The following is a 23,383-nucleotide window of genomic DNA, read 5'->3' as shown; positions in this document are numbered from 1 at the left end:
GGGCTGAGAACTGCAATAGAGGGTTCCTACACCCACGTGTTTAGCTTGCATACAAGTGGCTACCTGGCTGCATAAAAACCACCCTTTCCTCCTCCCTCCACAGAAAGATATGGCAGCAGCACTTATCAGCTTCAAGTGATGGCACAGGCACAGACAAAAAAATTGTACAAGTTAATCCACAATGGATTAACCTAGAAGTGAATTTATGGTTGTGAAATGGGAAACATGAAAATTTGTTCATAGTTCCATTCCTGTGACAGAGCTTGCAGCTGTGTTAGCATACCAAAGATGGGACCAACAAAAACCTAAAGAGAACAACCCTCCATCTCTATAATTTCCTTAGCATTATTCCCAAACACTACCATCTTTTCCTCTGTACTTCATGATCCCCAAACTCTCAATTAACAGCAACGACATCTAAGGAAAAATTTTTTTCTTTTTCATTTCATTAATCAGCAACACAGGACTTTTGTTGCCAAATTTAGGAATAAGGTGCTACACTAGAACACACTTCAGATTTAGGATGATGTCTTTGCAATCACATGGATTTCACACACCTATAAGAAGAAAATATTTGCTTTCTACACAGGTTCATGGAATTTATGCAGGAAGACTTTCTAGTCACCATTAAAAATCATGCATTATAAGCTTTCAATCTGACTGTCCCTTCAAAAAAAAAAAACCAAAACCCCCCACAAAAACAACAAAAAACACCACCACCCAACTATAAAATAAAACTTTCAACACTTTTGCAGGCAAAAAGGGATTGACACTTTTCACTATGCCTCCTCCTCTACAACAATGTTACAAGTCTTTACTGGACTACTGACATAGGAGTTGTTTCCCCCTAAAAAAGGAAATCAGACACCTGACAATACAAACCGTTGTCTTCCATGGACATGAGGCAAGGGAGACTTAAGAAAATACCACCCTTAGATAGGTCCTGACTACATATTCAGTACACACTCCTAACCCTGCCACAGCGGTAAGTCACACCACTCTGAGTATGATTTTTTGCAATTACAAACATGAATTCAGTCTTCTTGTACTAAAGTAAAAGGAATGTATACCCAGTTTTAACACCTCAGCTGGGAGAGCATAAGATTCAGCTGAGAAAGTAGTAACATTCTGAAACTGTTTACACAGAAATACAGGTCCCATCACCTTTATTTTTCTAGAAAAGCGATACCTACAATGAAAAATGTTAAAATATACAACTGCATTCTTGTCACTTACAATTAAAAAATCAAATCTTAGTCATGATTTTCTATTATCTAATTTACATGGAAAGTACTTTTTTTTCTGTATTATGATTTGTGAAAAAATACAGGTGTTTTCTGTCAGGTCTGTACACAAATAAGTGCACTTCTTGGCATGAATTTGAATAGGCCTGAATCCATGAACTTTTATTTTAAAACTTAAAAAGTGCTAAGAAAAGGCAAGTTTATGCTTTGTATGAAAGGGGAAAAAACCCTTTTACAGGCTGTAATCTCCAAGTCATGTAAATCCCAAAATGAATTTCAGCAGAGGAATCCTTTCCTACCTGTTACTGAAGATGAGAGCAAGACAATCACACAATAGTAGTAGACAGCTCTGAATGCTGACCCATATTAGTCAACCATACCCAAACAAACCTTGCTGTATCATCCTTTATTCTCATGTTCTACCCCTTTCCTCACTCCTCTAGATCCCTTCTACGCCTCATCCCAGCCTCTGACCTAAACCTCACTGCATAAGATGGCCACATTTTTCCCCTGGCACTCACAGACTCTGCTTCCAAATGGAAGCTGGATCCTAAATTAACCATGGCATGGAGGAGTGAACTTGTAGTGGAGGAATCATGGCGCAACACAGTAAAATCCTCCACTCCAGTACATATTCTTCACTCTAAATTCCCTCGTAATCCCCAGATTTACCAAGATCCTATGAGGAAGAAAACCCAAATTTTCTCTTGATAGCAGCTTGATGACTGCTAGCTAATTAAAACAATAATGTTTGTTTCACAGAAGAGGACTGAAAGAATGCAAAGTCTTAACGTGAAATACAGTCCCAAAGGTGCTCTCAGAGAACTACTGATGCTGCTGTCCTTTTTATGCTACCCTTCAGATCTACTTCACAAACAGGAAAATACATTATTTCTGAAATATTTATAAATAATTTTTACAAACTAATAAACCAAGCTCTATGAGTTTAGACAAATTAATGCTTCATAAATCATGTCTAACTTACAAATTGTTACCATATTTTTATCATGGTAGCACCTAAAAATCTGAGATGCTGGACCCCAATGCAATGGGAAGAGTGAAACAAAATGGCGGGAAAAAGATTTAAAAAATCCACCGACCAAAAAAACCCCACCAACCCTAGTATTCATCCTTGCCCAAAGAACAGCCTCTTCTGCTGGTAATATATTAAAAAAACCCCATGAAACCTCCAAAATATTCTCTCAGACAAAATACATCTTAGAAAATCGACTATACACAAGATAATGGTGTGACATTTTTCTTAAAACAGGTTTTACATGATTGCTAAATATAATTAACTTAACCAGTCAAACATTAGGAAACTACTGCCCAAAGTGATTCTATAATTTTTGAGGTTTTCTAATAGTAACTGAATCTAAAGGCAACGTTTAGCACTACAACAGTAGCGTCTGTCTGTCGACAGACAGTTCGAGTGAACTATTTCTCTTAAGTCTCTCAAAGCCTCTTCAGGGCCTCGAAGTACAGCCATTATATTTACAGTATAGTTTGGCCACGGCCGCAAACAAAATGAGCCTAAACTCAATACTCATGAAAGTCTTTAGAACGCCTTAGGAAATCCCTAAAACAGAGAGGCAGAGGAGTCTCCTGCAGGCTCCACTTCCCTAGGAGAGGCCTGCAGAAGGGAGAACATGTGGCACGCAGACAGCCCCGTTCCTCCCTCGTCTAGGGGAGGAGGGAAGACTCATTCAAACTCCCCAGCAGCACCCGAGCCCGACGAGGGCGCCCGCTGCGGGCGCAGCCCCGCGGCTAGGCGCGCTGCGGAGCGGCACAGCCGGCCCGCCAGCCCCGACCCCCGCCGCGACGCGCGCCAGGCCCCGCGCGCCGCTTCACCCACCCCTGCCGCTCCCGCCCGCTCGGGCCGCGCTCGCGGCTCCGCGCACCCCTGCGCTCCCAGGGGCCGCCCGCACCCGGGACGCGCCGAGGGCCGCTGCCCGCCTGCCCCCGCACGCGGGCGGCCGGGCCCCGCGAGGGGCGTGTGCGAGGGGGCAGCGCGGGCGGCCGGGCCGGCCGGGAGGGGCCGCGGCTCCTACCCGCGCCGTGACCGAGGCTCAGGCCCCGCGGTGCCGCGACCTCCTCCTCCGCCGTCCGTCCGGCCCCCGGCGCGGCCCGGGCGACGGCCCTCGCTCGGCGGCGCAGCCGGCACTCACCCGCTGGCGGCCCTCGTAACCCCGCGCTGCTCAGCGCCGCGCTGCCGCCATGTTGGAGCTGGTGCGGCACGGACTGCGTCAGTGGCGGACAGGGCGGGAGCGGCGACCCGGGGGCGGCGCGCCGGGGGCGGGCGGGGGAGCGTGGCGGCGGGAGCGGCGTTGCCCCGGCCCGGGCGGGGTGCGAGGGGTCGCGAAGCTGCGACGCAGCCCGGCCCGGCGCCGCGGGCCGCTCGCGAGGAGCCCGAGCCACTGGGGGAGGGGCGCCCGCCTCCTCGGGCTCGTCAGCGGCGCTCCGCCCCTCCCGCTGCCCCGCCGGCCCAGGCCCGGGCGGGCGCGGGAAGGAGCCGCGGCTCGGCAGGTACGCGGGCCCGTTCTAGCCAAACGTGCTCGAGAACAGTCCTGGTCTTCCCCGCCGGCGCGGCAGCGGGGAGCGCCTTGGCGATGAGCCCGCGACATGGCCAAGCGTTGGTAAATGAGCCGACCTGCACGGTGCTGGGAGCGCTCGGGGTTCCTCCTGCAGTACGCCTCGCTAGGGCTTGTAAAGGTTTTACACGGGAATTTAGGCCAACTGTGCAAAAAAGGAGTAAGTGATAATAGTATCCCGTATGTACGTATTGTAATTCAAAGTTAATTTATCTTAAAGCTAAAGAACGAAAGTTTATGACAATGCCTGAAGTTGTGAACGCCTTCAAAATTAACTAAGACTGGCGCTGATTATGTACCTCCTTTGATGAGTTTTAATTCAAACCGGTAGGCGTTTGGGTCAGTAATCACATACATAATGGGAAGTAATGGAAGTTACGTGACTGGCTGATGAGAAGTTTGCTAGAAGTAGAAAACCCAGTGATCTCCTTATGGTTTTCTGTAAATTAAATAAAAAAAAAAAAAAAGAAAAAAAAGTGAAACTGACACCTGTGAGTTCTGAAATCCTGAAGAAGCTGGTGAGTGAACATCTGTTCAGTAAATCAACACTGGCTTCAGCACAGCATGCTTTGTTAAGTCTTGCTCTCCTCCCTTATGTTTCCAATTTAAAATTTAACAATTTCATCTAGGATTTTTAATTTGGTTTAGGCATTGTTTTGTTTTGTCCAAATGTACTTCACAAGTCAAAAGTGAAAAGTTCTGCATCTTCTAAATGAAAAATCTGTATGATTCACAGAAGTCTCCTTCATATGAACACAGAATTGTTTTCTGCTAGCTTTCCTCTCAGATGCCTTGGAATTGTTCTGTGAGTTTGCACGAGTCCTGACATTCTTGAAAGAGGTACTTTACGTGCCACCCTTTGAGCTCACCTGACAGAGTTTGGGTCTTGCTTTGTTACTTGCATGCCTGTGTAAACTGTAACTGGAGTAATCTGGAATTTGTTAGCAGGAGGACACAGAACCTGTCCGAGTTACAAATTCCACAGTACAAAAATTATAACTAATCCAGTTAAAAAAAAAAAAAAAAGTGCTCCTTTTCTAAAACACCACATACCTGTAATAAATAACTTGGGGTCTGTTCTACTAGTTTGAGTTCCATATTCATAGGCATCCAATATATTGACAGACAAAAAGTAAAACCCCAAACATTTGACAGACAGCTGCAATACAAGTTGATCAGAATTGGCCGTGGTAATAGTCCTAGTTCTGTTTTTTGGATAGAATGTAGAGCAATCTGAAACTGTTATCATTCTTTCTGAATGTCTGCTGCTATCAGGTGGTGACCTGGAGCTATGCATATTCCGCACGAGCAACATACTTGTTGCAAGGTATATTTGTGCCAATCATCTTAAATTTATTGTTGTTGCAAAGCATAAAATAAACCTCTGTAAAATAAAATAGCATTAATTCCAGTACAACAAAGCCTAGTTCGTCAACTTCACCCTTCATAACTTCAATCTCTTTGTGCTTTTTCTAGGCAGGGAAGACTTCCCCGCCCCCCCCAATGAATTATTTATTGCTTTATTTAATATGCAATAGTCAGTATGAACCTTGGACCTTTTGAAGTTATTATTTTTATTTCCTTTGGAGAGTCTTAATTGGCTGGACTTTTCCCTTTCTGCCTACGCTTCCCGCCAGCTCGTGGGCAATGCCGTGCCTCGGCGCATGCGCGCGGGGAGTGACAGCGCAGAGCACGTGGAGTGCTGGGGCTGCGGCGGCCGCCTTCGGAGGGAGCGGCTGCGGCTCGACAGCTGGAGGGGCCCTGGGCAAAGGTAAACGGAGAGCTTCTCCTCGCATCGGGCCCGCGGAGCTGCTGGCTCCTTTGCTTTCTCGTTTAACCCCGCCGCGTGGTGGAGTTTGCCCTGTGACAAGCCCTCGCTGAAGCCAGCGCTGGCAGCCGCTACCGCCCCGCGCCGGGCGGCAGCTGGGCCGGACCCGCCCGCTCGGTGCCTCCCGGCGGCCCGGTGCGTGCCGGTGCGTGCTGGTGCGTGCCGGTGCGGCAGGCGCGCAGGGAGCGCCCCGCAGCGGTGCCGGGGCCCCGGCCCCGGGAATGCAGCCTGGCGGCGCGGGTCGCGCCCCTCCTGTGGCGGCTCGGGCCCTTCCCGCGCTCTCCCCGGGACGCTCCTGGGTCGGAATTCCCCGCGTGACGGAGCGGGCGGGCTCCGCGGGAAGCGGCGCTGGTTCCCGGGGACAGGGCTGTTGTATTGCCGCGGCTGTGCCCGCGGGAGCTGACGCGACTCGGGCAGGCGTGGCTGAAACGCCCTGCTCTGCGCGAGCGGCTCTCTTAAGGCTCGGTTGCTTAAATCTCTAATAGTACTTATACTTGGGGAGTGGTGAGTGTCCACAATTTCTCCTTTTTGGGAGGCTTCCTGGCTCGCTGTGTTTTGTAATCCAGCCTTGAGAGTGCTTATTGTGTTTCAACCGATAGAAAATAATTTTAAAGACCTTGTCCTTCTAGGGTGCGTTTTGCATGGTAAGTAGAACATCTTAGGAACAGTTATTTAAGTACATCCAAATTTTTTGGTTTTACTCTAGGTAATTGGATGTATGAAAACATCCGATGTTTTCTATTGATGAACTTTTTGAAAGGTACCTGAATTTACTATGATTTAAAATTGTTTAAAAGTTTGTGGTAAATCGCTTGCATCTGCGCAGTGAAATAGAGAAATATTTGGAAGCTTCCCGCAAGCCGTTTTAGATAGAGATCCTGATTCCCTGTCAGTTGGACAGGGGATGTAAGGTCCTTTGCAGCATGAGGAGGGGAAAGGATGTGTCACGTGGATTTACAGGAAACTGAGCCTTAAGGTTTTTATATTTTTTTCAGGTATCTGCTTTATCCTGACTTCTTGTAGCTTGCCGCTACTGTAGGACATAAATTCTTTCTAAAGCAACTATCGTCTGGAACAAAATAAAAGCAATATCTGAAAAGGGACTATAAAGCAAATCATTATTATAAAAAATACTTAGTACGTAGTATGTGAATTTTTTGTACCTTTGCATAGGAAAGAAGAAAATTCTTACTATAGCAGATCATAAATTAAAATTACTTAATTTTAGCTTTCCTTGTATCTACCTCAGTGTCAGTGACAGCAGTGTAGTGCAATATGCTATATGGCTTTTTGTTCTAAGAAGAGGATTGTACAGATGTCAGAGGAAATCCACCTATATCCATCTTTCTGCAATGATTTCAGTACCTTGCACAGGCTGCAAAAATAAGGTTTCTTCTTCCTCAACAGAGCTAGGGGGTACTGCTGCCACCCCTTTCATAACATTGCACTGATGGAATCATGCCTCCAGTTGAAGAGCATTTAAGTTTGCTGAAGGTATTGATAATTTTAGTTAATGATTATATCTTTTAAAGCACGACTTCTAGACTTTTCCATGATCTCTGAGTTGAGGGAATTTGATGAGGCTTTTTTAGTGTACTAAGACTTTTATCACTAGTGGTTTGTGTACTCCAGCTTGGAATCAATTTGTGTAGGTTGTAGAATACATAGTTTTTAATACTGTGTACATATTGGGGTATGTTAAAAGAAAACAAATGAATACTTAATAAATTTCATTAGATAAGGCTGTAGCTTCCATTATAATTTGGAATCAGGTTGCTTTTCTTTTGTGAAATGGCAATAGCAGCTGATTGTGTGTGATTGATCAGTATCCTGTAATACAAAGGTGATCAACCTTCTTGACTAGAAGCCATCTCACTTCATTTTACCAGCAATAGTTATATTTTCTGTCAGTTCTTGGACCCCAGTTTGGGATTACGGCCTAGTGAGAGCAAGTCTCACTTAGTCATGCAGTGCTGGCATGTTAAAATCTTCAGCTTTTCCTTCTCAGTAGTAGCACTGATAGCACGTGTGGCCTTTAAAGGCAGTTTTCTGCATTTGAAAACTTACCAAGTGCACTAACTTCAAAGTACTTGTGAGCATGTCAGTGTCATTGGGAGCTTTTCTAGGAGAAGAGTTCAGACTGTAGGTTCTTCTTAAGTTTTAGAACATCATAATGTAGAGACACTGATTTTTACTTTGTTGTTGTGACTGAAATTAAGTGCTTTGATACATTCTCATTACAGGTACCTCAGAACTGACTTCTTAATACAGCGAGCATACGGGATCAAAGAAAAATGTTCTTCTGTTTTTCAAATAGTTGAGTTTCTTGTTTGCAACAGCATGGTTTACTGTGAAAAGTGAAAGAAGAATCTTTCCGGACACTTTAAATCTAGCTGGTAGGCATAGCAAAATGCTTTGTTTGAGGCAGGTTTGCTTGTTAACGATGAGACATTACCAAGCTCGGACTCTGTGTAGTGATCTGCTTTTGAGCCAGATAAGTGGCTGCACCCATGAAGATGAAGTGTTCAGCCTTGTCGGAAGGAACAAGGCCAGACTTTCTGAAAAGCATGTGGGAGCTGCATTGAACGTGCTGTGGCAATTGCAAAAGGAGAGGCCCTTTCTCTTAAGGACTAGTGACTATGTAAAAAATCACTCCCAGTTCCTTACTCTTTGCATTTTGGCAGAAAACAAGGTGGAACACATGGAAGATGAGGCGATAGTGGACACCTTATATAGCATCCTGAGGTAAAGAGCATTAAATGCATTTTGTATCTGGTAATAAAAGGAGAAGGAATTTTGACTACAGAGCTGTCTCAGAAGGAGACTGTGATGAGACTGCCCTTCCACAGCTTCTTGACTGTGTGACACAGCATAATGTCCTGTGCCTCAGCGTGGGAGATACAGGCAGAATGGATCTGTTTCGCAGTCCCAGTAAATACTTTTTATCATTATTATGGATTCTGATTATTCACACACAAATGTTTATAATCTGTTTGAATGGAGGGAATGATAGAAAAGTAAAACATTATGATAAATAATGAAAGGATGTATTTCTTATTTCTTTATAACTATTGAGCAAAGTATTGTCTTTATTTTGAAGGCTCGATGTTGAAGACCACGTTTGTCTAGCAAAAGTGCTTGTTACAGAAGCATGGAAAAGATTAGAAAGGCAAGTATTGTCCTGCTGTGCTTTGTGGAAGGTATAAGTTGCAAGCATGATTTGCTTCATGTGAGATTATGCACGAGTTCTCAAAGAGTATTTATGTTTAAAACACAATATGAGTATTTTAAATGTCAGTTGTATTTTTGAAAGTTTTGAAAATTATGCATATAGACTTTGGTACGCAAATGCTTGAGAGATTCAGATACTGCAACATCGGGGTCCAACATCTGAGATTTTGAAATATGTTGTCTGTGTAGATTTATGTGTTTGAAGTGAATTGCAGGTTTTCATATTTATAATTTTATCTCAGTGCTTGCTGTCCAGGTCTTAAATGGTTATTAGAACCATGCTTATCTCAATTTTAGTAAAAACATTTTGTATTTAAACAGCAGCATTTTCCCTTTGTGCATTTTGTCGTTGTGTTTTCTTGGGTTTTTTTTTTGTTTGTTTGTTTGTTTGTTTGGGTTTTTTGTGTTTGTTTTTGTTGTTGTTGTTTTGGTTTTTTTTTGGAGAGGGATATTGCAGTTTTCATTCTTTAACCTTGGGATAATGGCAAAACCGAGTGTCAGTCTTGGCACCAGCATCACAGAATTGCCTCTTCTTAATATGTGGAGCATCTTGACAAGTAAATGAATACAGTGTAGCTTGAAAACAAAATTATATTCAAGTAATAAATTGCTCACATTCATTTTATCCATTTGACATCATTGCTTGCAAATACAATCTTTATAGATTTCTTAGGCTGGTTAAGTGAAGGCCAACTAATTCTTGTAGAACTCCATATACACAGCAATATTAAACACCTAGGGGTTTTGCTTAGATATTTTTTTCCTTGTTTTGTAATTTGGCTATAACCATGGTTTTTATATAATTGTTCAGATAGATTTTTGTCTTTAGTTATTGACTAGAAATAAAAGGTAGATAGCCTGTCTGACTGTCTTTAATGTCTTGATAGGCTTAGTTTGCCTGCTCTGTCTAAATTTGCTCTCTGCGTATACAAGCAGCACAGGCACTTCAATCCCATACTTGGCCAAGTAGCTCATATTGTGGACACGAAACTGGATTCTATACAGGATATAAGGTAAGTGTCAGAAGCAGAAGAAGCAAAATGAAGCTGGTCTGTCTTTTTTCTGAAAAGTTTCCTTTTTTCTCAGCTGGAGACTGCTTTGCTTCAGCTGGGTGTTTGTGGGAAAGACGTGTTTTGTATTTGTGCACTGATTGACAAGCGAATGCATTTTCCCAATGACTTTATGAAGAATTTCCTTATAACCAATCTAAATTATTAAAACTACTGCTTGATTGTTTAGGTATAAAGATGTAATTAATTTCCACTGTTCTACTTACAGTACAGCAGATATTTAGAATCAGTTTTATCCTGATTCTAAACATGGACTTTTTTTGGTAATATTGAGGCTATTGACTCACCAGAAGATGCTTTTCTTCCTTTTTTCTCCCTTGACACTGATAGTTTCTCTACTATGACATGGCTTTATTAACATCCATAAGGGGTTTTGAAGCCGTATTGCATTTTTTTATCTTAAGAGCATTGTTTTTCTGGTCAAGTTGAATTAATAAATAGCATGTCTAGCATCTTACCCGTATATTTAAATGACTTAAAACATAGCCCTAGTCAAAGGGCTCCTTTTTCTCATTTCTGTTCCCCTGGAGCTGTTACAGCAAAGGCTTCTCTTTTCTGCTTTATATAGCACCAGCAGTCCCAGCACTGATTTTGTCAGATGTGAGGAGCCTGCTTATGAAACTCCTTGAATAGGACTGCATTTCTGTACTGAAATCACTTTCTCTGTGGTCATAATTTTATTCCCTGAGGAAGGGGTCCTTTCTTTACGAGTGACAATGACTCTTTTCCCCATTCTGTCACTTGTGAATTGTTTGGGCTTCTTTAGTGTCTGTTGAACATTAAAGGTATTTTTGCAAATATGAATCGGGCAAATCAGGGTCTTGCCTTAGGCAAATGCTTTTATCTTGCGTAACTTTGTAAGAGATGGCTGAAAAATTCGAATTATTTCAGTAGTTAACTGAAAGCAGAATTTTTACTTTAGTAGGATAAATGGCTTTTGCTCATCCATTTTTTCTGCATTAGATTTAAAATTCTTTTTGCACCGGAGCCAACAACACCTCAGCTACCATTCCTTTCTTTGTGCACTTCATTTAATAAATCTAAAATGCAGTGCTTACTATGTTCAACATGTAAATGTGAAATCTTTTGAATTTTTAAGGATCTTGTCAGTTTTGATGATCTGCATATCTGAGGTTATCACAGAGAGCTTTCGAGATCGATTACTACACAAGGCTGAACAGCTCTTAGAAGAAAAGGATGAATTCCACTTCAACTATGCCAGAAGAATACTACAATTTCTCCAAAATGTTAAACTGAAATATCATCCATTGCTAGCAAAATGCAACAGGATTTTCCTTGAAAGTGCCTCCCATCTTGATATACATAGTATTAGTCATATTTTTGGACTGTATGAGCAGCTGGGTTTTGACAATGCTGAATTCCGCTTGATTGCTAAACAGCTGCTATCTGAAGCTCTAGATGATTGTTATGATCCTGAAACATTTGCAAAATTATTTTTTTCTCTTGGGCCTATGGCAGGATTCAAGGTTAGAGAAAGGTAAGTTTATTAATCATTTTGTCTTATTTATTGCACTCGTATTCTTGCACAGAAATTAAAAATGTACCGGCGTTTGGAGGAATTTCTGAACCCATCAGTGAGCTGAGCCTTATGTTTCCTGGTTGTAACAGTGTGGCAATGGATGATTGCATCATGGAAACACTGTCAAAGCAGTATGTTTTATTAAGAAGTTGAATCAGATCCTTCAATCAAGGGGGGGTGTGAATGCTGTTATCCTGTAGCTCTGTCACTTTGATTACAGCTCTCCTTTCACACTGAGTGGTAGTAAAAACCTTTCTGTCTTTCTCCTGAAAATACATGCAGTGATATGTGTTGCTTTTTCCTGTTTAAGACTATCAGTAGCTGAAAAAACGTGAGTCTTGTCCTATACCAGATTGCTGACATCCTAATCTTTATGAAAGATCATCATTAGGGAACATTTCAACATTTATTTAGAGTGTAGTATTGTGTGACAGTTTTTTTTTTTTTCTCTGCCTGTTTTTCTTGTGCCACAAAATTCTGTTTGGGGGTGGTATTACTCATGGGTCTCTCAAAGCCTGCAGTTCTAGGCAGAATTTTCTGTATTAATTACAATGAGTCATGTTTTCATATTTCTCTTCATGAGCATTTTCTTTATTCAGAGATTTGGACATGCTGCAAACTTGTGTTGGTTTTGCCATAGCTGATTTAGTTCCAAAGGTTTTTCTTTTTTTTTTTTTTCTTTTTTTTTTTTAAATTTATATTGTTTGTGATAAACATTGACTTTAATTACAAAGGAACCAGTTCAGTTCATGTTTGATTCTGTTATCTGTAGCTTGCTGATTGGTCCTGAATTGGTTTGTGTCTTAGAGTAACTTCCCTACTTCTTGTCTGCTTTTAGAATTGGTGGACTCGCTGGTTTCTAACATCAGAACAATATACACTGATCCAACACACCCACAACCCTTTACCTGTGCTAGACAGACCAACAGTTTAGAAGAAAAGTCCACAGAACAAAAGCCTCTAGTTTAGGAGAAATTTGCTTTCAGAAGTAGTCTTAGGTTCTTTTCCTCATAGGTAAAGAAATGGCTGCAGTCTTTGCCAGAGATTTTTCAACTGTTTTTCATTGGAAAAAATGTCTTTTCCTCTTTAGGTTGCTAGTAACTGCAGTACACATGGCAGAGGAATTTAGCAGTCACCAAGTATTGATGATACTGAAGACTATGCAGAAAATGAAATGCAGAAATTCTCATCTACTCAAAAAGTAATTTTTTTGATATTACTAAGAATTTGTATTTTCTAGGCAAACTTGCATTTAGTGTGGAAAACGATGACATATCCAGTGAGTTAGGGGCAGCGGGTGCATCACTTGTACACAAGTGCTTATACACTAAAAGTTATTGGCTATTACACATTTGAGATTATTGCAGCTTGACCCAGAAGTAACTGAGGCAATTTAGGAATTTCAAAGAAAGGCATTTCGCTCTTAACCAAGTTACTGTCGTATAGTTATCTGTCTGATTTACAAATATGTGATCTTAGCCTCTAAAAATTACTGTAAACTCATGAGAATGCAAATGAAATGTAGTAAGTTGCAGAGAACATTTCCTGTCTTGGAGATCCTGATACTTTTGTTAATTGTTAGTTCAGAAGTCATTGTGTCCTATTTTGCACTATTAAAGCTTGTGTTTTTAAGAACCTGGGCCACATTTTCTGCTGTTTTGAACTGAAAACTGTTTATAGGGAGAGGTAGTGTCTGTCATACAGTGAATGGAAAAGAAGTTGATATTTTGGGCACAGAAGATGCAGCATTAGATATGTCAGAGATACAGCAGAGTTAAGTGCAGGTTGTGAACAGTTATTGGATTGAAGGTAGTTGTATGAATCAAATGTATCCTTGAAAGAAAAAGGACATCCTTGTGTTCTGTGGAGCAAAGGGATACTAAAAGGAAGATCAGGTGAATTAATGCCTTTTCTTCTTGAGTCTCACTGTCTAAAGAAGGTCTTGAGGTATGATCTTTCTCTACAAATCTATCCTCCTCTGCTGTGTTAGACAAACACAGCTGTAGCAACCACTGTTATGTAAGTGGTGCTGAAGCTGGTGATGCTGAAGCTGGTGATGCTGTCCTAGTTTATTATGTTCTCGATCCACTCTAAATTCAGCTGATCGGGAAATCTGCAACAGAAATTAGTAGTGTGAAGTAGCTGATTTGTTGTGATGAGGACTTTGTTTTGCAATTCAGCAAGCGGAGAGAGGCTGCTCTGTTTTAAGTGGAATGGTGTCAAAATCTGTGTGGAGAGGAGTGCAGGTGTGTGAAACCCTCCACGTGGGTGCTGTGCACCACAGGACACCCCTTTTTCATGAGGCATGTTGGGCTTTGCAGTATCTTTTGTTTTAGCTTTAATACCATGTCATCTTTTGCTCTTTGTATTCAGAATGGCTTCTGTTCTGCACAAACACTTGGACAGCTATCATGTATTACAGTTGGTAAAGTTAACACAGTACTTGGTGGTGTTGCATTGCCAGGATCTGGAGCTGTTTGCCAAACTAAAAATGATACTACTAGGGTAAGTGTGTATTCTTGGAAATGTAGCTATTTAAGCTTTAAACAGTTCTCTCCTTAAGATTTTAAATAGCAATCTAAGATGTTAGTGTTTTGTTCCTTTAAAAAACAAAGAAGTAACAAACTGTTACAAGTTTTTGATTCTATTAAACACATAAATCAGAGGATGCAAAGTAGATATTGTCTTGACTGTAGACCCAACAGTATCTGCTAATATATATGATACCTTTTAAAAGTATTTTCCCCTCTTTTTTTTTTTTTGACCACTGTAATATAATGATGTTGAAATGACAATAAATTTTGATTGGTATTTGATAGGATGGATAGGTATTAATATTGTATTTGATGCTTGACAGAAGAAGTAATGAAAAAGAGACAGAATGCCGTGGTTGGGACAAGTAAGAATGTGACACAGAAGTACCCTTTTTATTGAAGAACTGTCCAGTTAGTTCTTAGGCTTATACACAACAACAGAAACTTCCCAGAGAAGAGATGTTGCTTTCAGCCTCTGTGGGAATGTAATGCCTTGGCTGTACATATTTTGGTGCATGATGTCTCTATGTTCCTCAGGCACCTCAAAACCTGATGCTCCCTAGAACAGAAATCACAGAAATTAACCAGGCCCATAAACTCACAGATAACCTTGACAAATGTGGAACCTTCTGGCCTTACTAGGAACTTCTGTGTTTATCAGTAACAGTCAGAGTCTCACCAGCTGACTGAGCTGCTCACTGTCTTCTTCCCCCTTTTCGGTTTTGAATAAATTAGAAGGAAGACATTAATATCACTGAAAAAAAAAAAAAAAAGATGTGTGGATTTCTGCCAAGTCACTAATATTCTGCTTATTTTATATTTGACGTGCAGCTTTTGACTTCTAAATTAGAAGTTCAAGCATGTAATTTTTTTCGTTTTGTTCGAACATTTGCAGTTTGTCACTACTGATGGACTTTTTATTTCTACCTGTCTTCCAGTTGTTTAAAATCTAGTGTGATACCTGCTGATACTGCAGCCATAATTCGTGTTCTGGCCATGCTTCCTTCTTGTCAAGTGGAGGAAATGGTTATAAATAAAGCAGCAGCAGTTTTGCCTCAATGCAGACTCCATCATTTGAATTGCATTGCTACAGCTCTTGTCAAGTGGAATCATCATGGCTTGTTGCACTGGCCAAACAGTTCTGAGCTATGTGCCAAGCTTCTGCAAAAGCTAAATGACTGTGGATTTCAGAGGCTTCAGCAAGCCAACAGCTTAAATCTTCTGTTGGAAGAACTTCCATATGTGAATGGAGAGTGGTTTGAAGAAGCGCTGAATGAGGAAACTCTGGCCATGTGTCAACGCTTGATAGATCAAATAACATGGGCAAATGTTTTACCCTTGTCTTCTTTTCTCATAAAATCAGACCACCGCTGCCCTGCGTTATTTGACAGAATAGCTTCTGTGACTGTTGAAAATATAGACAAGGTATCACCGTTTTTCTTTCTATCTACTGTGAGTTATTCAGTAGGAAAGGACAGGTTAGTAGTTGATGTGTTTCGGAGCACAATCCACATATGTTTTTCAGTTTTCTTCAGTGTTGCTGATTTGGAGATCATCTTTTTTTGTGCTCACTTAAAGCTGTTTTACTTCTATGGATATAAATTTGCACTTATTGTTATTTTCATTTCTTTTTTATTGTTCACTCGGTGTTAAGTCAGCCATAATATTTTACATTCAACTTTACATTTGATCATCTTAATTTTTTTTTTTTAACTTCTTTATAAATAGCCACATCACATGGTGGATATTTTAACAGTACTCATTGTTGTGGGGATTTCCCCAATAGCTGTCTGTTTCCTCAAAACTACTCTTTTTTTCTTACTATCTTTTTGCTCATTCTCAATCTGGTGTTCATATAAATCTTCAATTTTATTCTGTTGCAGTTTAGTTTCTTTAGGAAAATTTAATGCAAAAACCTTCTCTAAAAGGTTCTTTAAGTGTGTAGAAACACTTGGATCACCTACATGAAATAAGTTTTGGTTGTGGCTGCAATTTCAACTATTACGGCATTTTATTTTTTTATTATTTTCTCCAGGAAAAGTTAACCAAGGAAAAAAATTAGAAAATAGTTAATCTAGTTGTAAACCTCCAAATTCTGAATTAATTATAAAGCTTTTCTTTATTATAAAGCAATATTAAGATATTTTGCAGTGACCTGATTTAGGATGTCTTTTTTTTCAGATTCCCCCCTCTGAAATGTATTTTATTCTCTTCCTTTTCTCTTCTTTGAATTATGACCCTCCTGACAATGAAGAATTTTTTGAGAGTTGTATCCAACATCTTACTTCTAACTTGAGTAAGTGCAATGGACAAAGATTTTTACTGAATTAAAATGGGAGTAGAATGTTGGTTTTGTTTTTTTTTTTTTTTGTTAAGCAAAGAAATGGTATGTATGTTACTACTAATACTGGGGTTAAACCATGACAAATATTTAATTTTGGGTTTTGTTTCATCTGTTAAAAATGACAGCATAAGGGACTAGCAAAGGATTTTTGGCATAGTAAAATGTAAGTGAAAATTCTGATTAATTCACTGTGCTGTCATTGGATAGAATTGCTGTGTTCCCCAAGGAATCATCATTTGGGAATAGGATACATTATGTGATTGATCACAAAGAAATAGTTAAAATTGTAGAGGGCGTGTGTATGGATTTATGTTATACATTAAGAGAGAAAATCAGATGTTTGAGAGGCCAGGGAGAGGGCATTGCAAATCCTTTCAACTTTGTCATGTGTTAATATGAGTTTCTCTCTGGTTTTTCAAGGTCACCTTGAAACTTATCACTTGGTGCTGCTTGCTCATGTTTTGGCAATGGCTGGGTATTTTCCTCCAGTTCTGATAACGACGATATTTAATGTTTCTTTCCTAAGCAAACTGGATGCTCAACTCAAAGGTAGCTATCTAGCTTCTGATGAATTTGATTGTGTAGCATTTGGCATAAAATGCAATGTGGACTGACATATGGCTTGAGATGTAGAATTACTCTTTAAATGATTCTGTTTTCAGGAAAGACACCCTCTATATAATATAGTCATCATTTGAGGGCTGAAAGGGTAGGAATGAACAAAAGTCTGTTCTTTGTTTTAGAAGTACAGACCTGTATCGCAGATGAGAAAAAGTAATATTATAGTCAACTTATTGCACTTGGTATTTAATAATTCTTCAATTGTATTGGAAATAAAATTACCTGGCTGTGGTGTTTATTACTAGAAGTAGTCACAAAGCTGAAGGAATAATGTGGGATTCTTGTCTGCAAGAAATGTATCCTACCTGTCTCTTCTCTCTGAATGGTGTTTGACTGCTTCATTCCTCTCTATGTTGTTGTGATCATTGTACCCTTGCCATTTTGCTCTCAGCTACTTAAATAAATGTACACAATAGAAGCAATTTCTATCTTCTGTCTTGCTGTTGTTCTTAATGTTCAGCAGAACTGTGGTTTTTTCATTTATTTTCTCTGGGATTTTTAGAACCTTTCTAAAATTCTGCAGCATGAGTTTTATAAATGCCACAGTATAGAAATATTTGCATTTCTAGTAAAAAATTTAGAGGTTGCCATTTAGTTCAATTTGTTGGATTTTTCACATTTCAGTTCACGCATTTCCATGTTTGGTTTTCTTAAATCAGTCATGCCTGATACAGTGAAGCAGAGGGTCCACTCAAGCCTCATGAAATTGAACAGATCAGTCTGCCTGGAATGCCCAGAGTTTCACATCCCTTGGTTTCATGAGCCATACTGCCAACGTGTCTTTCATAACAGTAAGTAAATTAGGACAGGAAAAACTGCCCTTGTTACTTGAAAGGGCAGTTTTGAAACTAGATGTTTCTTCTAAAACTGTCATGCTGACACTAGCACACAATAGAAGGCACACCCCTCTCTGCTGAGCATGTATTCTTGGAAAGTGCAACCACGTAGGAGTACAACTGGGAGCAAACTGGTTTTCCTTGTGAGAATTAATGTAATAGAGATGGGATATTTCTGCACAAGAACTAAAATTTAAATACACAAAAGCAGTGTATCTGGCATGAAGGATGAAAAGGCAGGAAGAGGATCATTTTGCACTGGAGGAGATGGGTCATTTTGCTCGCTGCTTCACTTACAAAACTGAACATTTGACTTAAATTTTTCAAGGTAAATATTTTTACTGCCTCCTTTTGAACTTGGTCCTCCCTACTTCCTCACAAGAATCAAAGTCCATCAGGGATGAGAGATAGAGAAGTAGGCTAGCGATCAAGTGTAGCAGCTGAGATCTTTCAGAATAGTGATCAATTCAGAAAATCCATCTAATGCAAACACAGTATCTCCTCCACCTGTTCTCATGGGGAGATCTGCTGTGGTATCCATAGAAATCAGCTACTTTGTCTCTAAGACTGAAGATGTTTAATGGAGCAGTGTTAATCTCCATTGGACAGAGAAGTGGCAGATAGTGTGGTATGACTGTAATAAACACAAGATGAGTAAATACATGTCTAAACATAATTAAAAGCAAACAGAATCCACCAGGTGAAATCTAAAACTTAAATTTTTGTAGTGTGTGAATGAAAAAATCCTGGGATCTAAAGTCTGGATTTGCAATTTACTTTATAGCATGCACCTTCCTCTTTCTAGCTAAAATATGGCTTTGTCTCTGAATTATGATGGAATAACACTCAGGATCTGTGGAAAATATTTAATTCAGTAGCCTGGCTGTCAAAAATATGATGTCTCAAAGAACTGTTTTCAGAATTTTGGCTGTGGACGTTTTGAGGTATGAATTCTTTATTTTGTCTTTGTAGGCATGAGCCGAATAAATCCACAGCGACAGCATATTCACAGAATGCTGACAGAGATCTTAGGAGGGAGGCATTACTCAAGAATATCTGTTCTCACACCGTACTACTATGAAATAGGTGAGAAGTTAATAATTAAAAATTGTTATGGAGTCCTTTCATATCACTGTTGTCACCAAGATTAGGAAGCTCCTTTTCATATGGCCCCAAGATAACACAAGATATTGCAGAGAAGAATTTGTTGTATAAAGTACAGTTTCTAAAAAGTTCCTTAGAGTATATATATAATGTTGGGTATCTCTAATTATGGCTATCATTTTTTCTAGAAGTAAACATTGTACAGATCAAATTCTTTCGCTTTCATTTTGTCAGTAAACGGGTTTGTTTTGTTTTCTGGCAGATTTTGAGTGTGCCCTGGATGTAAATAAAAAGCCTCTTTCCTGTATGGCTCAGAATATACCTTTGACTGGTGTAGGGGAAATACACTTGAGACATGTCATCAAGGATGAAGGGAGAAAAGCTCTGCCACCAGGAGCTCAAAGGTCAGTACATTGAATTCTTGCACATTAGCTCTTCCAAGCTTACATCCAGTTTAGACTGGGTTTTTGATGCTCGTGTCCTAATGTTCCGTTCCTTTTTCCAAAGTCTAATGACATTTAGCATTCTTGGGTGTGGTGGGTTAGCTGCAGCTGCTGCCTCCCTTTTGCATGGCATGGTTTATGCCCCTGTGATGTGGGAGAGAACGTGGAGGGTAACAGCAAGGAGGAAAACAGGGAAGGCCCTGGTGCTCTGCCAGTGCTTTTCAGCAGTAGCCAAGATATTGGTGTGTTATTAACAGTTCTGGTTACAAGTTCAAAACACAGCACCATATGAATGGGTATGAAGAAAAGTGCCTCAATCCCAGCCAAACCCAGTACAGGCTCCTGAAATGTGTTTCATGAGATTGGAATACTGTTTTCCTCCCACTTCTTCAAATGTAAGCCTTGAAAATGCTGGTTAGCTGTTTTTACCATTGGAACAAAAACAGGTGCAGGGAGAAAATGCTTTTTCTGAATTCAAGTATCTCTAAACAGGAGGAGAATGTTTTGTCTAATTCCAGGGATTTGTTTAATTTTTGTTCTCTGATAATTGTCAGGTTTATCTAGTCTTGCTGCAACTATCAGTAGTGAACTAGAACTATAACTTCTTGCTATTCAGCTAGGACCTGAAAGTAAATGCACAGTTTTGCTGTTTGCAGAATTGCTTTGGAATTTCTTGATTCAAAAGCTTTTAGCAAAGATTATTCACGTCATCTGAAAGGAGAACCTGCAGTGAAAAAGCGCCACCTGGAAATGCTGGGGTACCGAGTAGTTCAGGTGAGCAGTCAGCAATACTTTGTGTCCTTTCTGCATTGCATCAGCAGTGCAAAATCATCCATTTTCCTCACAACAGGTTTAGAGACAGTTTTATTGTTAAAAGCACCTACTGGGAGAGAGCAATTTTTGTCTTTAGGGGTGAAATTCTAAGCTGTTCTCAAAATGGGGTAAGGACTTCACAGAACTCACACCTTCTCTGAAAGAGGACGAAGCAAAGCTGAAGTCAAAAGGTCCCAGTGTGACCTTACTGCAGGCAACCTAGCAATCTCATTGTAGCCTGGGTGAAGGAGAAAAAGTGAAATGAGAGTTTCAGTTCAATTCACTGAAGATTTCTAAGATAGAAAAAGATTGAACATCTCCTCCTTGAGTGATAAGACAATTTTGGCAGCTGCCAGACAGGATATGGATGCTGTTTGTCTGCTGCAGTGATAGTGCTGTGACATGGAACACTAGAGGCCAGAGTTAATTCACCACCAGCACTGAAACATTTGGAGAATGGAGACTCATTAATGTGGAGGCTCCTATATATTTAATTACTAACCTAATTTTAGCTAGAATCTGTCTTTAAGCTTAAATTTTGTTGGTTGGGTTTTTTTTAACAGAATAATCGTCCTTTCTCATGTTATACTATGATACACCCTTCCAGTCTGATACGTTAGCATTACAAACTACAGTGGCCTGGGATTTTTCTCTCAATTTGGGTTTTAAAAGAGGGGAGGGTGTAACAGAGTTGTCACAGCCTGTATTGTGTGGGCATCTGTTTTATATCTCTGCAACTATGCTGCGTTTTGGAAGCAGACTGACTGTACTTACATAAAGGAAAACCTTACAATAAGAAATGGATCTTTTCAGTATTAGAGTAAGCCAGGCTTTTGGAAGGACACAGGTGGTAAATATCTTCAAGTGAAGAACAATAGATATCAGAGAGCCTTTTCTTTGCTCTTACATGGTGTGTGGCTTATTCAAATGTTAAAAGTCAGTTTGTACCATTTTATTCTACAGATTCCTCACTTCGAATGGAATTCTATGGCTCTATCAACAAAAGGCGAACAGCTGGAATACCTGAGACAGCAGCTGTATGGAATAGAGTGATATCAGACATGCAGTCTAAAGTACATCTATAAAAACAGCTTATGTACCATCAAAATCTCGTAATCCTGGAATACTTATGTTTCCAAAATCTCTTTATCTGTATCAGCTGGACCAAGGCTTGCCAAGGTCATCAGATGTAGAGATTTAATCCTTAATTCATTAGGGATTGCAAAAGGCAGGTCACAGTGGGCTGTGAAGATGTGATTAAAGATGCTTAAAATTTCTCATTATCTGGAAGCTATTACGAGCACATGAATCTGGCAGTTTTGCAATCAAATTACATTATTATCTCCTAAATAAATAGCATAGAGGCTTAGCCAGACATAAAAAAAAAGAGTTGGAAATACTATTGACTAGGAGAGTGGAGTCAGAAATCTACTGGAAACTATGTCTGTCCTCCAGCATGTGACAGAATGAGCAGTTAGGAATCAAACAGCATCTGTACTCTGAAACCAAGAAACTGAAATGCAGATTTGCTAAGAATAGGGCTGCTTTTAGAGCCATTCAGTTTCCATTCTCAGAACACAGGTACTGTGGGGGACTGTGCTGGAGGAGAGTGTTGCGTGGTGAGGAACCTCCAGCTGCTTCTCCTACCCTGTGATCTGGTGTGTGCAGAAGAATGGCTGAGCCTTCTGGAACACATTCACATATTTGAAAACCCTGCCAGGGTTTGTGCAGGAGGCATTAAGACACTGAGATGTAGAAGGAAGAAGTGGAATAGCCAGGAGAATGTTCATGAATGTAGAGCAGTAACTGCAGGGGCCTTATGCTTGGCAAATCATCTCCTTTCCAGAGGCAGCCACGTTGTTTCTACAGCTGCCATCACCTTAGGGTGACTGCAGCTGTGTCTGTTTTCTCACATGTGCAATGAGAATATGTTTTCTTGCTTATTTAGTAGAAGCAGAACATGTTCTTTTACCATTTCACTTGAAACCTGGCAGAGATAAGAAACTGCATATCTGAATTGGCCATTATGCACCTGGATGTCACTTTTTTTTTTTTAACTCTTCAGCAGCAGAAGAAAAAAAAATTATTAACTGAATACAAATCAGGACAGGAATGGAAAGTCAAGAAAAACCAAGAGAATTGATCAAAGCTGTAAGGTACTTTCCTCCTGAGGCAGCCCTCATGGTTGTGGGTTGACTGACAGAACTAGTAGATGGTACTCTAGACACTCAGGGTTATCAAATGGCCCAGGGCTCCAAAGTGTAATGAGGGCTTTGAGGAAATGTCATTGAAGGCACAGCACATAGAAAGATTCTACGTGCATTGTATTTTGTATAAAATGGAGAAGACAATCATAATACAAGTTGGTATTTCAGAAGGTGTCAAAGAGGTCTCACATGACTGTTTCTGTACAGACAGCTTCCAGTAGCAGCCTCAGAGTGTAAGAAAGGTGGCAGTGGCTGAAGTTGTCAGTCAGGGAGGTTGTGTTTGAGCTGAACCCTGCTGTTCAGGGTTCTAGCAGTCACTGTACCAAGCCAGTTTTCTTCGAATTAGGTATGGATAAAGTTATGAGAATGCACAATGGGAAGAGGATTAAAACTTGTTATCAGTGGTCCAGAAAGGGCATTGAAGAAAAAAAAAAAAAATCAATTCAGTCTAGTGTGTTTTCCTTCATTCTTTGCACTCATTCTTTCTATATTAAATCAGCAAGTGTTAGAGCAGATGGGTGGTGTAACCAGTGTTCTAACTGGAGCCAATAAAAAGGTGGTAAGCACAGCTGCAGATTTGGGTACTAAAGGGAAAATGCCCCACAGATTAATTACTAGTGGACAGTAACAAATCGAAGTGAACTATGATGGCTGTGCTTCTGCATGTATTTACTTCTGTCCCACAGGAAGGCAATGCAAAGGGTCATTTGATAGTTGGCATTGCTATTCATCAGGTGTGGTGGCCTTCTTTTCCAGTTTTCCTGCTACATCAGTTGTAATTAGATTTAAATTTATGAAATTCTTTAGCGTGATGACACCCTCTTTATGCAAGGGAGAAATCCTTTGAAGAGGTACTCTACAAAAAATTGTAAGCATGCTCTGAAGAAAACGGAGTGCTCTGTTTTGGGCTGTACTAAGAGATCCGTGTCCTGTCAATATGATAGTGATGATGAGCTAATCACTAAAAAAAGAAAGAT

General features: G+C 40.3%; 2 protein-coding genes across 12 annotated transcripts in view; one reads left to right on the top strand and one right to left on the bottom strand.

Moving 5' to 3' along the window:
* Positions 1 to 4,120, bottom strand: part of PPIG (peptidylprolyl isomerase G) — a 24,445-nt gene extending 20,325 nt beyond the window's left edge. Inside the window, exon 1 of one of the 2 annotated variants that reach the window (XM_040069167.1) lies at positions 3,895 to 4,120. The gene's annotated coding sequence lies outside the window, so the exon portion shown is untranslated. Of the gene's footprint in view, positions 1 to 3,412; positions 3,538 to 3,894 lie in introns of those variants that run through there. The other variant, XM_040069166.2, reaches the window with a different exon arrangement.
* FASTKD1 (FAST kinase domains 1) lies at positions 3,736 to 23,383 on the top strand. 10 transcript variants are annotated; one of them, XM_040069156.2, is made up of 18 exons: positions 3,736 to 3,995; positions 4,572 to 4,675; positions 5,473 to 5,606; positions 7,071 to 7,157; positions 7,907 to 8,408; positions 8,764 to 8,832; positions 9,782 to 9,907; positions 11,064 to 11,462; positions 12,595 to 12,705; positions 13,878 to 14,009; positions 14,977 to 15,463; positions 16,220 to 16,334; positions 16,803 to 16,931; positions 17,663 to 17,794; positions 18,812 to 18,925; positions 19,206 to 19,347; positions 20,043 to 20,160; positions 21,163 to 23,383. In XM_040069156.2, exons 5-18 carry the CDS (start codon positions 8,074 to 8,076, stop codon positions 21,250 to 21,252), a joined length of 2,499 nt encoding a protein of 832 aa, XP_039925090.1. In that variant the 5' UTR covers positions 3,736 to 3,995; positions 4,572 to 4,675; positions 5,473 to 5,606; positions 7,071 to 7,157; positions 7,907 to 8,073; the 3' UTR covers positions 21,253 to 23,383. The 10 variants fall into 10 exon arrangements, with proteins under 10 accessions (XP_039925090.1, XP_039925091.1, XP_058277280.1 ...); XM_040069157.2 differs by having other exon boundaries at positions 5,425 to 5,606; XM_058421297.1 differs by lacking the exon at positions 4,572 to 4,675 and having other exon boundaries at positions 3,736 to 3,880.

The sequence above is a fragment of the Hirundo rustica genome, chromosome 7 (genome assembly GCF_015227805.2).
Source record: "Hirundo rustica isolate bHirRus1 chromosome 7, bHirRus1.pri.v3, whole genome shotgun sequence".
NCBI lineage: Eukaryota > Metazoa > Chordata > Aves > Passeriformes > Hirundinidae > Hirundo > Hirundo rustica.
This window is presented reverse-complemented; position numbering and strand designations above follow the sequence as displayed.

Excerpts from the sequence above, each read along its gene's own strand:
- FASTKD1 (XM_058421297.1), top strand. The coding sequence starts at position 8,074 with ATGCTTTGTTTGAGGCAGGTTTGCTTGTTAACGATGAGACATTACCAA. Across the intron at positions 8,833-9,781 it reads GCATGGAAAAGATTAGAAAG|GCTTAGTTTGCCTGCTCTGT; the intron begins GCAAGTATTGTC and ends ATGTCTTGATAG. Across the intron at positions 15,464-16,219 it reads CTGTTGAAAATATAGACAAG|ATTCCCCCCTCTGAAATGTA; the intron begins GTATCACCGTTT and ends CTTTTTTTTCAG.